Genomic DNA, 16,049 nt, shown 5'->3' on the forward strand with positions numbered 1-16,049 from the left:
TAATTATAAATGGAGAAAAGTATGTAAATCTATATTCATGCAAGTGAGTGAAATTTTCAGTTTTAGCTGTCACAGGTAAAATTTAAAAGATCAGAATTGATTAATGATTTTTTTTGTATCTTTCAGCTCAGGAGCTGTTGGTTATTCTAAATCACCATACGGCCAGGGAACAGGACAGATCTTATTGGACGATGTACATTGTATAGGAACAGAAACTACCATGCTTAATTGTAATCATACTGCAATTGGTACCAGTAACTGTAAGCATACAGAAGATGTAGGAGTTAAATGTCAAACTAGTAAGTACTAAATTAGTACTGTAGATCTATCACTATTTGAAAATCGGCGCAGCTTGGCCTGAGAATCTACGCCTATTGAACTATTGATGTTATGCTACAATCACTTTTCCATTTAGGGGTCAGATGTTTTCTATTAAGACTTCAAAAATTTTCATGAACCTTTGTGTTGCCCAGTATTGGCGGAAAAATAGCTAGATAATTTGTATTGAATAAACTTCAATCTGTCTGCCAGTATGTTAAAGTAATTCAGAAATTATGGCAAGGTTTTTATTTATGTGAACTTAGTGAGTAGATGAGTTTTACATTATAGTAATAAGAACTTTCATTATAAAGTAGAATATCTATAGGCAAATTTTCCATAGCCTAGGTCACAATTATTTATTAAACTTACATTTTTGTTCTTTCTTCAAACATCTTTAAAAGAAATGCAAGCAATAATTTGTGAATTTACAGTGTTGAACAAGTCTGTCAATGAGAGAACTGATTGCGTTTATTTGAGAATGGAAAGTTCGTTATAAACAATGTCATAGTGGAACAACTATTCTATACCATTAATTCCATTGAACATTTACTGTAATAATTATTCAAGTGGAAATAATATTCCAGTATATTGTTTCCATTTGGAACTTATATTATAAAGGAACTTCTATTCCTCAAGTGACAGTGTAATAAGTGGTATTTTATTAGAAAAGGAAAAAATAAGGATGAGTCAAATTTGTTAATGTGATACCTCATTTGCAGAGCATATCTGTGTCATAGATTTATGAGGCTTTACAAATTCAATCATAATGAGGTTCATATTGAACCCTTTTAATATCACACATTTTTGGAAAACTATTTATTTCATTCTCTATTTTACTACTTGTATTAATCATTTTAGACAGTGCCAAAGTAAACATTCGTCTAAAAGGTGGACCAGGAAACTATGCAGGAAGAGTAGAGGTCTTTTACAACAATACATGGGGAACAATCTGTGATGACGCCTTTGGTACTAGTGAAGCTAAAGTCATTTGTACTCAACTAGGTCTAAATGGGTAAATGAAAGATACTAGAAATGAATAAAGGAGATGCCAGGAATAAATCAATGAGACAGCATACCATCAACAAAATTATAATTAAAGAAACAATGTGAAATTGAATGAAGACCAGGAAGACAGAAATAATCTAAAACTTAGAAACAAACCATTACATTGAGATTTACCATTACATAGAGATTTAAGAAAATGTATTTGAAAAAATATATCTAAAACAGCATTGGGACAAATAAAACACATTTCTTATTAAAAAGTATTTTCAGATGAAGGAAGTAACTTTGAGAAGTAGATCGACTGACAAAACTCTTAAGACAGGGTTCGACACTAACGCTTGCCCGCTAGCCCGTGACTAGTAACTTTTGTGTCGGTCTAGTAAATGTCCGTAGCGCGGTAGCCCGAGGGGCTAGTAAATTTATTTGTCATTGAACATCAAACTGTTGTACTTTCGGCAAAGTAGAGTCCAAACGCAAATCATATCTGACAACTTTGTCAAATATTGTCTACACTGGTTCTGCGACCTCTTTATTTCCATTCAAATACAGGTACTGGAGGGTAAAAATTCTACCGTAAACCAGTCGCTTTATACTGTCAACTCGGCCTAAGATTACTCGTCCAATAAAGTAAGAATGCACCACATTTCAAGATTTTGAAATAAATATTAATTAGACTGCATATACATTTTAGTTTTATTGTATTTTATTATTAATCACATTGATATATCATATATCCTGTTAAATCGCGTGCATATTTTTACCCTTATCTATTACATAGTCGTCGCGTATTGTAAATAGTTAAAATTGTAAATGTCCTTTCATTCTTAAAATAGAGCGTTAAAAGGTTCCCTGTTGAAATTTTCCTTTACTCCAAAAGAAACACGTGGTGATGAAAACTTTTCAATCTTCTCTGTCTTTATTGAATTAGCGTTTGTCATGTCGTCATAAATCTTTTCGTATTGCTGGGAACTTATCATTACAGTTGCAATCGACTGAAACAAAAGTAAATTTCCGGTAATAATATTAAATGTGCATGTGATTACATGTAGCTTCTTTTTGAGAACTGGGGGGTGATGATGATAGCAAGACTAAGCCATTGGTATCAGAAAGCGTTCTTTACACGTACCGAAATGTATGCATGTCTTAATGCATTAACGAGAACAGGATGACCAAAATCAGTTGGAACATGAAAACTCGGCTTCAGAAACCAAAAGTAAAATAAGGCAAGGGAACAAGTCAACTTATTTATGTAAATAAAAATAAACAAAAACATTGTATTTTTTTTTTTTAATTTAATTATTTCAGTTGATGAGTTAACACACATATTTGTTTTGATGTAAATGTAGATTGTCACTTTCTTTGTGGTTGGTCTATTGTTATGTTTGCGGTGGAGACTGTGAGATACATGTAGTTGTCAAGCTCAGTACAACATTGTCATTAATTAATTTGATGCTGCACGAATATTTATAAATTGAATTCCACCCTATAAACCTGGTCAAGGTTTTGAAGTCTATATTTTTAATCTGGGAACTATTTATTTTTTTAAAGTAGGTTTGGAATATACAAAATGTTAATGTTTAACTAAAAATGTTAACACAATAAATATTTAAGATATATCATAAATTCATCTACAATAAAAATGTAAGTTTTGACAAACAAATTCCTGCCGTTGGATTTTTTTGGTGTAATTATTAATTTTTTTTGAAGATATAACTAGTATGATATAGGTATTTTTCAGACTGAAAACATCTTCTTAAAAGGCCTCAGAATGCAGGATTTTGCATCTAAATTTCAAAAAAAGACCCCCCTAGCTTGTTCGCCTATGGCCTGCTCACTTCGAGGGCCGTTGTCCCACGAACCGGGGTACTTGACACAGAACAGGGCTAGTTGAATTTAATTTTTACTAGCCCGGCGGGCTAGTGGCTACAAAAGTTAGTGTCAACCCCTGTAAGACATGGAAATTATGAACTAAAGTGAATAGAAAATACAAATAAATATTTACGACAGCAAATAAAGAAATAAGTAGACTGAGACAACATTAAAACACAGGAAATAAGTTAATTACAGAATATCATGAATGAAACAACACTTACACACAGGAAATAAGTTAAATAAGAATATCATGAATGAAACAACACTTACACACAGGAAATAAGTTAATTACAGAATATCATGAATGAAACAACACTTACACACAGGTTATAAGTTAAATAAGAATATCATGAATGAAACAACACTTACACACAGGAAGTAAGTTAATTACAGAATATCATGAATGAAACACCACTTACACACAGGAAATAAGTTAAATAAGAATATCATGAATGAAACAACACTTACACACAGGAAATAAGTTGAATAAGAATATTGTGAATGAAACAACACTTTCACACAGGAAATAAGTGAAATACAGAATATCATGAATGAAACAGATAGATTATTGAAGGGTTTTAAAAGTTTCAAACTGTTTATGTTTGTCTGATACATAATAAAATCATGTTGTGAACTTCAAATATTCAAAACTGCATATAACAAATTTAACCTTTGTCAGTTTGGTAATAGAAATGGTTGTCTCAAGTAAATCTTAATACTATGCACAAAATTTCACCTCCAATTGCCAAGAAATATAAGCTGAACTTTAAACTAGAGCCTCCAAAGCTTACCTGTATTTACTGATGCTTTGGAAATCATGTAAAAAAACAGGTTAAAATCCTAATTTATAGTATAAGATATTATAAGTTACTATAATTATATCTAAGATAATAGCAAAACACTGCAAAATTTCCTTAAAATTGCTAACTCAGGGGCAGCAACCCAACAACTGGTTGTTGGATTTGTCTGAAAATTTCAGGGCAGATATATCTAAATCTGATGAATATTTTTGCCACCAGTCAGATTTACTCTAAATGCTTCAGATACAGAGATATAAACCAAACACTGCATTTTACCCTATGTACTATTTTTAGCCATGTCTGCCATCTTGGTTCCTGGGCAGGGTCAGTGGACACATTTTTTAAACTAGATACTCTCATGATGATTATGGACAAGTTTGGTTACATTTGTCATAGAAGTTTCAGAGGAGAAGATTTTTGAATAAAGATAAGAAAAATTGGTAAAATTGACAATAAAGGGCAATAACTCCTTAAGGGGTCAACTGAACATTTTGGTCATGATGACAGACTCCAAGTGATGAGTAACATAGTTATAAAATTTTGTTTCTCTTTCAGAACAAATGCAATTGCCAAAGGAAGTTCATTTTATGGGCGTGGATCAGGTCCTATACAGTTAGATGATTTGTCTTGTCAGGGAACTGAGAAAAACTTAGCATTGTGTGGACATCGGGGCTGGGGAAAGAGTAACTGTGATCATACAGAGGATGCATCAGTTGTTTGTGTGGGTAAGTACACATAGAGGCTGGGGAAAGAGTTACTGTGATCATACAGAGGATGCCTCAGGTGTTTGTGTGGGTAAGTACACATAGAGGCTGGGGAAAGAGTAACTGTGATCATACAGAGGATGCCTCAGGTGTTTGTGTGGGTAAGTACACATAGAGGCTGGGGAAAGAGTAACTGTGATCATACAGAGGATGTGTCAGTGGTTTGTGTGGGTAAGTGGACATAGAGGCTGGGGAAAGAGTAACTGTGATCATACAGAGGATGTGTCAGTGGTTTGTGTGGGTAAGTGGACATAGAGGCTGGGGAAAGAGTAACTGTGATCATACAGAGGATGTGTCAGTTGTTTGTGTGGGTAAGTGGACATAGAGGCTGGGGAAAGAGTAACTGTGATCATACAGAGGATGTGTCAGTGGTTTGTGTGGGTAAGTGGACATAGAGGCTGGGGAAAGAGTAACTGTGATCATACAGAGGATGCGTCAGTGGTTTGTGTGTGTAAGTGGACATAGAGGCTGGGGAAAGAGTAACTGTGATCATACAGAGGATGTGTCAGTGGTTTGTGTGGGTAAGTGGACATAGAGGCTGGGGAAAGAGTAACTGTGATCATACAGAGGATGCCTCAGGTGTTTGTGTGGGTAAGTGGACATAGGGGCTGGGGAAAGAGTAACTGTGATCATACAGAGGATGCCTCAGGTGTTTGTGTGGGTAAGTGGACATAGAGGCTGGGGAAAGAGTAACTGTGATCATACAGAGGATGTGTCAGTGGTTTGTGTGGGTAAGTGGACATAGAGGCTGGGGAAAGAGTAACTGTGATCATACAGAGGATGCCTCAGGTGTTTGTGTGGGTAAGTGGACATAGAGGCTGGGGAAAGAGTAACTGTGATCATACAGAGGATGCGTCAGTGGTTTGTGTGTGTAAGTGGACATAGAGGCTGGGGAAAGAGTAACTGTGATCATACAGAGGATGCCTCAGGTGTTTGTGTGGGTAAGTGGACATAGGGGCTGGGGAAAGAGTAACTGTGATCATACAGAGGATGCCTCAGGTGTTTGTGTAGGTAAGTGGACATAGAGGCTGGGGAAAGAGTAACTGTGATCATACAGAGGATGTGTCAGTGGTTTGTGTGGGTAAGTGGACATAGAGGCTGGGGAAAGAGTAACTGTGATCATACAGAGGATGCCTCAGGTGTTTGTGTGGGTAAGTGGACATAGAGGCTGGGGAAAGAGTAACTGTGATCATACAGAGGATGCGTCAGTGGTTTGTGTGTGTAAGTGGACATAGAGGCTGGGGAAAGAGTAACTGTGATCATACAGAGGATGCCTCAGGTGTTTGTGTGGGTAAGTGGACATAGGGGCTGGGGAAAGAGTAACTGTGATCATACAGAGGATGCCTCAGGTGTTTGTGTGGGTAAGTGGACATAGAGGCTGGGGAAAGAGTAACTGTGATCATACAGAAGATGCGTCAGTTGTTTGTGTGGGTAAGTGGACATAGGGGCTGGGGAAAGAGTAACTGTGATCATACAGAGGATGTGTCAGTGGTTTGTGTGGGTAAGTGGACATAGAGGCTGGGGAAAGAGTAACTGTGATCATACAGAGGATGTGTCAGTGGTTTGTGTGGGTAAGTGGACATAGGGGCTGGGGAAAGAGTAACTGTGATCATACAGAGGATGTGTCAGTGGTTTGTGTGGGTAAGTGGACATAGAGGCTGGGGAAAGAGTAACTGTGATCATACAGAGGATGTGTCAGTGGTTTGTGTGGGTAAGTGGACATAGAGGCTGGGGAAAGAGTAACTGTGATCATACAGAGGATGCCTCAGTTGTTTGTGTGGGTAAGTGGACATAGAGGCTGGGGAAAGAGTAACTGTGATCATACAGAGGATGCGTCAGTTGTTTGTGTGGGTAAGTGGACATAGAGGCTGGGGAAAGAGTAACTGTGATCATACAGAGGATGTGTCAGTGGTTTGTGTGGGTAAGTGGACATAGAGGCTGGGGAAAGAGTAACTGTGATCATACAGAGGATGCGTCAGTTGTTTGTGTGGCTAAGTGGACATAGAGGCTGGGGAAAGAGTAACTGTGATCATACAGAGGATGCGTCAGTTGTTTGTGTGGGTAAGTGGACATAGAGGCTGGGGAAAGAGTAACTGTGATCATACAGAGGATGCGTCAGTGGTTTGTGTGGGTAAGTGGACATAGGGGCTGGGGAAAGAGTAACTGTGATCATACAGAGGATGCGTCAGTTGTTTGTGTGGGTAAGTGGACATAGAGGCTGGGGAAAGAGTAACTGTGATCATACAGAGGATGCGTCAGTTGTTTGTGTGGGTAAGTGGACATCGGGGCTGGGGAAAGAGTAACTGTGATCATACAGAGGATGCCTCAGGTGTTTGTGTGGGTAAGTGGACATAGGGGCTGGGGAAAGAGTAACTGTGATCATACAGAGGATGCCTCAGGTGTTTGTGTGGGTAAGTGGACATAGAGGCTGGGGAAAGAGTAACTGTGATCATACAGAGGATGTGTCAGTTGTTTGTGTGGGTAAGTGGACATAGGGGCTGGGGAAAGAGTAACTGTGATCATACAGAGGATGCCTCAGTTGTTTGTGTGGGTAAGTGGACATAGAGGCTGGGGAAAGAGTAACTGTGATCATACAGAGGATGCCTCAGGTGTTTGTGTGGGTAAGTGGACATAGAGGCTGGGGAAAGAGTAACTGTGATCATACAGAGGATGCATCAGTGGTTTGTGTGGGTAAGTGGACATAGAGGCTGGGGAAAGAGTAACTGTGATCATACAGAGGATGCCTCAGGTGTTTGTGTTGGTAAGTACACATAGAGGCTGGGGAAAGAGTAACTGTGATCATACAGAAGATGCGTCAGTTGTTTGTGTGGGTAAGTGGACATCGGGGCTGGGGAAAGAGTAACTGTGATTATACAGAGGATGCGTCAGTGGTTTGTGTGGGTAAGTGGACATAGAGGCTGGGGAAAGAGTAACTGTGATCATACAGAGGATGCCTCAGGTGTTTGTGTGGGTAAGTGGACATAGAGGCTGGGGAAAGAGTAACTGTGATCATACAGAGGATGCCTCAGTTGTTTGTGTGGGTAAGTACACATAGAGGCTGGGGAAAGAGTAACTGTGATCATACAGAGGATGCGTCAGTGGTTTGTGTGGGTAAGTGGACATAGAGGCTGGGGAAAGAGTAACTGTGATCATACAGAGGATACCTCAGGTGTTTGTGTGGGTAAGTGGACATAGAGGCTGGGGAAAGAGTAACTGTGATCATACAGAGGATGCGTCAGTTGTTTGTGTGGGTAAGTACACATAGAGGCTGGGGAAAGAGTAACTGTGATCATACAGAGGATGCGTCAGTGGTTTGTGTGGGTAAGTACACATAGAGGCTGGGGAAAGAGTAACTGTGATCATACAGAGGATGTGTCAGTGGTTTGTGTGGGTAAGTGGACATCGGGGCTGGGGAAAGAGTAACTGTGATCATACAGAGGATGCCTCAGGTGTTTGTGTGGGTAAGTGGACATAGAGGCTGGGGAAAGAGTAACTGTGATCATACAGAGGATGCCTCAGGTGTTTGTGTGGGTAAGTGGACATAGAGGCTGGGGAAAGAGTAACTGTGATCATACAGAGGATGCGTCAGTTGTTTGTGTGGGTAAGTACACATAGAGGCTGGGGAAAAAGTAACTGTGATCATACAGAGGATGCGTCAGTGGTTTGTGTGGGTAAGTACACATAGAGGCTGGGGAAAGAGTAACTGTGATCATACAGAGGATGTGTCAGTGGTTTGTGTGGCTAAGTGGACATAGAGGCTGGGGAAAGAGTAACTGTGATCATACAGAGGATGCGTCAGTGGTTTGTGTGGGTAAGTGGACATCGGGGCTGGGGAAAGAGTAACTGTGATCATACAGAGGATGCCTCAGGTGTTTGTGTGGGTAAGTGGACATAGAGGCTGGGGAAAGAGTAACTGTGATCATACAGAGGATGCGTCAGTGGTTTGTGTGGGTAAGTGGACATAGGGGCTGGGGAAAGAGTAACTGTGATCATACAGAGGATGCGTCAGTGGTTTGTGTGGGTAAGTGGACATAGAGGCTGGGGAAAGAGTTACTGTGATCATACAGAGGATGTGTCAGTGGTTTGTGTGGGTAAGTGGATATAGAGGCTGGGGAAAGAGTAACTGTGATCATACAGAGGATGTGTCAGTGGTTTGTGTGGGTAAGTGGACATAGAGGCTGGGGAAAGAGTAACTGTGATCATACAGAGGATGCCTCAGGTGTTTGTGTGGGTAAGTGGACATAGAGGCTGGGGAAAGAGTAACTGTGATCATACAGAGGATGCGTCAGTGGTTTGTGTGTGTAAGTGGACATAGAGGCTGGGGAAAGAGTAACTGTGATCATACAGAGGATGCCTCAGGTGTTTGTGTGGGTAAGTGGACATAGGGGCTGGGGAAAGAGTAACTGTGATCATACAGAGGATGCCTCAGGTGTTTGTGTAGGTAAGTGGACATAGAGGCTGGGGAAAGAGTAACTGTGATCATACAGAGGATGTGTCAGTGGTTTGTGTGGGTAAGTGGACATAGAGGCTGGGGAAAGAGTAACTGTGATCATACAGAGGATGCCTCAGGTGTTTGTGTGGGTAAGTGGACATAGAGGCTGGGGAAAGAGTAACTGTGATCATACAGAGGATGCGTCAGTGGTTTGTGTGTGTAAGTGGACATAGAGGCTGGGGAAAGAGTAACTGTGATCATACAGAGGATGCCTCAGGTGTTTGTGTGGGTAAGTGGACATAGGGGCTGGGGAAAGAGTAACTGTGATCATACAGAGGATGCCTCAGGTGTTTGTGTGGGTAAGTGGACATAGAGGCTGGGGAAAGAGTAACTGTGATCATACAGAAGATGCGTCAGTTGTTTGTGTGGGTAAGTGGACATAGGGGCTGGGGAAAGAGTAACTGTGATCATACAGAGGATGTGTCAGTGGTTTGTGTGGGTAAGTGGACATAGAGGCTGGGGAAAGAGTAACTGTGATCATACAGAGGATGTGTCAGTGGTTTGTGTGGGTAAGTGGACATAGGGGCTGGGGAAAGAGTAACTGTGATCATACAGAGGATGCCTCAGTTGTTTGTGTGGGTAAGTGGACATAGAGGCTGGGGAAAGAGTAACTGTGATCATACAGAGGATGCGTCAGTTGTTTGTGTGGGTAAGTGGACATAGAGGCTGGGGAAAGAGTAACTGTGATCATACAGAGGATGTGTCAGTGGTTTGTGTGGGTAAGTGGACATAGAGGCTGGGGAAAGAGTAACTGTGATCATACAGAGGATGCGTCAGTTGTTTGTGTGGCTAAGTGGACATAGAGGCTGGGGAAAGAGTAACTGTGATCATACAGAGGATGCGTCAGTTGTTTGTGTGGGTAAGTGGACATAGAGGCTGGGGAAAGAGTAACTGTGATCATACAGAGGATGCGTCAGTGGTTTGTGTGGGTAAGTGGACATAGGGGCTGGGGAAAGAGTAACTGTGATCATACAGAGGATGCGTCAGTTGTTTGTGTGGGTAAGTGGACATAGAGGCTGGGGAAAGAGTAACTGTGATCATACAGAGGATGCGTCAGTTGTTTGTGTGGGTAAGTGGACATCGGGGCTGGGGAAAGAGTAACTGTGATCATACAGAGGATGCCTCAGGTGTTTGTGTGGGTAAGTGGACATAGGGGCTGGGGAAAGAGTAACTGTGATCATACAGAGGATGCCTCAGGTGTTTGTGTGGGTAAGTGGACATAGAGGCTGGGGAAAGAGTAACTGTGATCATACAGAGGATGTGTCAGTTGTTTGTGTGGGTAAGTGGACATAGGGGCTGGGGAAAGAGTAACTGTGATCATACAGAGGATGCCTCAGTTGTTTGTGTGGGTAAGTGGACATAGAGGCTGGGGAAAGAGTAACTGTGATCATACAGAGGATGCCTCAGGTGTTTGTGTGGGTAAGTGGACATAGAGGCTGGGGAAAGAGTAACTGTGATCATACAGAGGATGCATCAGTGGTTTGTGTGGGTAAGTGGACATAGAGGCTGGGGAAAGAGTAACTGTGATCATACAGAGGATGCCTCAGGTGTTTGTGTTGGTAAGTACACATAGAGGCTGGGGAAAGAGTAACTGTGATCATACAGAAGATGCGTCAGTTGTTTGTGTGGGTAAGTGGACATCGGGGCTGGGGAAAGAGTAACTGTGATTATACAGAGGATGCGTCAGTGGTTTGTGTGGGTAAGTGGACATAGAGGCTGGGGAAAGAGTAACTGTGATCATACAGAGGATGCCTCAGGTGTTTGTGTGGGTAAGTGGACATAGAGGCTGGGGAAAGAGTAACTGTGATCATACAGAGGATGCCTCAGTTGTTTGTGTGGGTAAGTACACATAGAGGCTGGGGAAAGAGTAACTGTGATCATACAGAGGATGCGTCAGTGGTTTGTGTGGGTAAGTGGACATAGAGGCTGGGGAAAGAGTAACTGTGATCATACAGAGGATACCTCAGGTGTTTGTGTGGGTAAGTGGACATAGAGGCTGGGGAAAGAGTAACTGTGATCATACAGAGGATGCGTCAGTTGTTTGTGTGGGTAAGTACACATAGAGGCTGGGGAAAGAGTAACTGTGATCATACAGAGGATGCGTCAGTGGTTTGTGTGGGTAAGTACACATAGAGGCTGGGGAAAGAGTAACTGTGATCATACAGAGGATGTGTCAGTGGTTTGTGTGGGTAAGTGGACATCGGGGCTGGGGAAAGAGTAACTGTGATCATACAGAGGATGCCTCAGGTGTTTGTGTGGGTAAGTGGACATAGAGGCTGGGGAAAGAGTAACTGTGATCATACAGAGGATGCCTCAGGTGTTTGTGTGGGTAAGTGGACATAGAGGCTGGGGAAAGAGTAACTGTGATCATACAGAGGATGCGTCAGTTGTTTGTGTGGGTAAGTACACATAGAGGCTGGGGAAAAAGTAACTGTGATCATACAGAGGATGCGTCAGTGGTTTGTGTGGGTAAGTACACATAGAGGCTGGGGAAAGAGTAACTGTGATCATACAGAGGATGTGTCAGTGGTTTGTGTGGCTAAGTGGACATAGAGGCTGGGGAAAGAGTAACTGTGATCATACAGAGGATGCGTCAGTGGTTTGTGTGGGTAAGTGGACATCGGGGCTGGGGAAAGAGTAACTGTGATCATACAGAGGATGCCTCAGGTGTTTGTGTGGGTAAGTGGACATAGAGGCTGGGGAAAGAGTAACTGTGATCATACAGAGGATGCGTCAGTGGTTTGTGTGGGTAAGTGGACATAGGGGCTGGGGAAAGAGTAACTGTGATCATACAGAGGATGCGTCAGTGGTTTGTGTGGGTAAGTGGACATAGAGGCTGGGGAAAGAGTTACTGTGATCATACAGAGGATGTGTCAGTGGTTTGTGTGGGTAAGTGGATATAGAGGCTGGGGAAAGAGTAACTGTGATCATACAGAGGATGTGTCAGTGGTTTGTGTGGGTAAGTGGACATAGAGGCTGGGGAAAGAGTAACTGTGATCATACAGAGGATGTGTCAGTGGTTTGTGTGGGTAAGTGGACATAGAGGCTGGGGAAAGAGTAACTGTGATCATACAGAGGATGTGTCAGTTGTTTGTGTGGGTAAGTGGACATCGGGGCTGGGGAAAGAAAAAAATATAAGAACTGTATTGAAATTAATCAAATTTTCTAAAAAACAAATTGTTGTTGTTCAATACTTGTTATTAAAATATTTGAATGTATTTTTTGCAGCTTCAGCACCTATTGGAACTACCAATACCACTCTACGCTTGGTTGGTGGAACAACACCATCATCTGGACGATTAGAAATTAATTATCAAGGAACCTGGGGCACTGTTTGTGATGATTTGTTTGATAACTATGCAGCACAGGTGGTCTGCAGGGAACTTGGTTTGCCTTGGTAAGTAGAAGCAATCTAGACCAGTAACCTAGCAAGCAAAGATTATGTCAGTATTTGTGCACACTTAGAAATGCTAGGATGGGTAGTATAACATTAGGTAAACATTGAATGGAAACAAGAAGTTATATGCATTAAGGTTTTTTTCCCCAGTATTTTTTGTTCTGAATCCTAAAAGCTATATATTTATAATGGAAGATTATATTACTTGATGACAATTTTCACTTCATTTTCAAGTCAGAAGGGAAATAATAAATTGCCCCACTCAGAATTAGAAAATAATTATTTATAAAAAAACTCACAACTACTATCAAAATTGCTGTCTTTGTCAAAAATTCAGCAACAAATAGGACATAAGATTTCATTTTTTTTGGGAAAAATTCGGGTTTATGGATCAGCTATTCATGTGTGAATCATTTTAAAAAAAGGAGTCTACATGGGGAGACAACATTAGGGAGTTTCACTTGTAAAAGTCTATGCATTAACCATATATGTAGCTCCATAATGAGCCATTGTCATTGTCTATTGTGGTAGTTTCATATTGATATAAGAAGATGTGGTATGAGTGCCAATGAGACAACTCTCCATCCAAGTCACAAGAGTAAAAATGGACCATTATAGATCAAAGTATGGCCTTCAAAAAAGAACCTTGTCTTACACCAAACAGCAAGCTATAAAGGGCCCCCAAAATGAGTAGTAGTGTAAAAGCATTCAATCAGAAAACCAACTGTCTAATCTATATAAAAAATAGAAACAAGAAGCTCAATCAGGAAACCAGCTGTCTAATCTATATAAAAAATAGAAACAAGAAGCTCAATCAGGAAACCAGCTGTCTAATCTATATAAAAAATAGAAACAAGAAGCTCAATCAGGAAACCAGCTGTCTAATCTATATAAAAAATAGAAACAAGAAGCTCAATCAGGAAACCAGCTGTCTAATCTATATAAAAAATATAATCAAGAAGCTCAATCAGGAAACCAGCTGTCTAATCTATAAAAAAAAGAGAAACAAGAAGCTCAATCAGGAAACCAGCTGTCTAATCTATATAAAAAAGAGAAACAAGAAGCTCAATCAGGAAACCAGCTGTCTAATCTATATAAAAAATAGAAACAAGAAGCTCAAACAGGAAACCAGCTGTCTAATCTATATAAAAAATAGAAACAAGAAGCTCAATCAGGAAACCAGCTGTCTAATCTATATAAAAAATAGAAACAAGAAGCTCAATCAGGAAACCAGCTGTCTAATCTATATAAAAAAAGAGAAACAAGAAGCTCAATCAGGAAACCAGCTGTCTAATCTATATAAAAAATATAAACAAGAAGCTCAATCAGGAAACCAGCTGTCTAATCTATATAAAAAATATAAACAAGAAGCTCAATCAGGAAACCAGCTGTCTAATCTATACAAAAAAGAGAAACAAGAAGCTCAATCAGGAAACCAGCTGTCTAATCTATATAAAAAATAGAAACAAGAAGCTCAAACAGGAAACCAGCTGTCTAATCTATATAAAAAAGAGAAACAAGAAGCTCAATCAGGAAACCAGCTGTCTAATCTATATAAAAAATAGAAACAAGAAGCTCAATCAGGAAACCAGCTGTCTAATCTATATAAAAAATAGAAACAAGAAGCTCAATCAGGAAACCAGCTGTCTAATCTATATAAAAAATAGAAACAAGAAGCTCAATCAGGAAACCAGCTGTCTAATCTATATAAAAAAGAGAAACAAGAAGCTCAATCAGGAAACCAGCTGTCTAATCTATATAAAAAATAGAAACAAGAAGCTCAAACAGGAAACCAGCTGTCTAATCTATATAAAAAATAGAAACAAGAAGCTCAATCAGGAAACCAGCTGTCTAATCTATATAAAAAATAGAAACAAGAAGCTCAATCAGGAAACCAGCTGTCTAATCTATATAAAAAATATAAACAAGAAGCAATTATGAACTACATCAACAAACCACAAACCACTAAACATTAGGTTGTTGACTACATACAATAATTTTCATTATTTTATAGGCAAGGAGCTCAAGTACGTCCTAAAGCTTACTTTGGAGCAGGAACTGGCCAGATAGTATTAGATAATGTTAAATGTAATGGGAATGAGACAGATATATCATTGTGTAAACACAATCCATTCGGACAGAACAACTGTGGCCACACAGAGGATGTGGGCGTTGTATGTGGAACATGTAAGAACCTTCTGTACTATGACACAATGGGCCTTCTTTTACTTTAGGGGTCCAACACCATATAAAGCTATACTGAAACTATCCTTTCCTATTAACCCTTCCCTTACACATATCAAGTCCTAATCTACAACATCCCTTAACCGAACCATAACCATAAATGAACCTCGATCCTTAAATATAGGGATCCCTAAAGTAAAAGAAAAGTCATAAAATGAAAGACAAACTGAATAGAAAATATGCAAAAATAATAGAAATGAAAAAGAAAAATATATTTGTTACCTTCACATTGAAGTTTGATTATAAGCAATTTATTTAGGTTGCTAAGGCAACACGATTAATTATTCATAAGGTAAATAGATTATATGGTTTAAACTCTTTTTGTGATATAAATCTAACTTTATGTTACATAGAAGTTAAGTGCAAATTTTTTATTTGGTTATTTTCTATATGAAAAAATTGGTAAAAGAAAAATGACTTAAATTGTTTATTATAACAATATTATTTTGTTTAAAACAATTTTTGTAATCCACAGTAAAAAGATTGCGAGTTCGACTTGTAAATGGTACATCCTCATCAAGTGGTCGTGTTGAAGTGTTCTATAATCATACTTGGGGAACAATATGTGATGATTCATTCTCCAATCAAGCTGCTAGTGTTGTTTGCTCAATGTTAGGATTCAGAAGGTAAGAAGCATAAAATTCCAGATAATTGTATCAAACTTGGCAGTTATAACAAAACAGTAATGTATTTTCAAATGATTTTAACAAAAATAAATGTTGAAACTGTTATTAATGTGTATTCTTTCACACAGTTATCTAGTGAGTCTTTCAAAGATAATTTGAAAGATTTGGTAATCCTTACTTAGATATCAGTACATATAGAACAATGAATACTGGGGTCAGTTGTTACCAAGGTTATTACTTAGATATCAGTTCATATAGAACAATAAATACTGAGGTCAATTGTTGCCAAGGTCATTACTCAGATGTCAGTTGATATAGAACAATAAATACTGAGGTAATTTGTTGGCAAGGTCATTACTCAGATATCAGTTTATATAGAACAATAAATACTGAGGTCAATTGTTACCAAGGTCATTACTCAGATATCAGTTCATATAGAACAATAAATATTGAGGTCAATTGTTACCAAGGTCATTAATCAGATATCAGTTCATATAGAACAATAAATATTGAGGTCAATTGTTACTA

At 39.5% G+C, this 16,049-nt stretch overlaps 1 protein-coding gene across 3 annotated transcripts in view; it reads left to right on the forward strand.

The window, feature by feature from the left end:
- Window positions 1-16,049, forward strand: part of LOC134706939 (deleted in malignant brain tumors 1 protein-like) — an 80,191-nt gene that overhangs the window by 25,424 nt on the left and 38,718 nt on the right. For all 3 annotated transcript variants that reach the window (XM_063566319.1, XM_063566320.1, XM_063566321.1), the window contains 6 exons: window positions 127-299; window positions 1,180-1,333; window positions 4,554-4,723; window positions 12,483-12,651; window positions 14,666-14,838; window positions 15,371-15,521. In XM_063566319.1, the coding sequence (XP_063422389.1) occupies window positions 127-299; window positions 1,180-1,333; window positions 4,554-4,723; window positions 12,483-12,651; window positions 14,666-14,838; window positions 15,371-15,521 (990 nt within the window). The remainder of the gene's footprint in view (window positions 1-126; window positions 300-1,179; window positions 1,334-4,553; window positions 4,724-12,482; window positions 12,652-14,665; window positions 14,839-15,370; window positions 15,522-16,049) is intronic.

This window comes from Mytilus trossulus, chromosome 2 (assembly GCF_036588685.1).
Source record: "Mytilus trossulus isolate FHL-02 chromosome 2, PNRI_Mtr1.1.1.hap1, whole genome shotgun sequence".
Lineage (NCBI taxonomy): Eukaryota > Metazoa > Mollusca > Bivalvia > Mytilida > Mytilidae > Mytilus > Mytilus trossulus.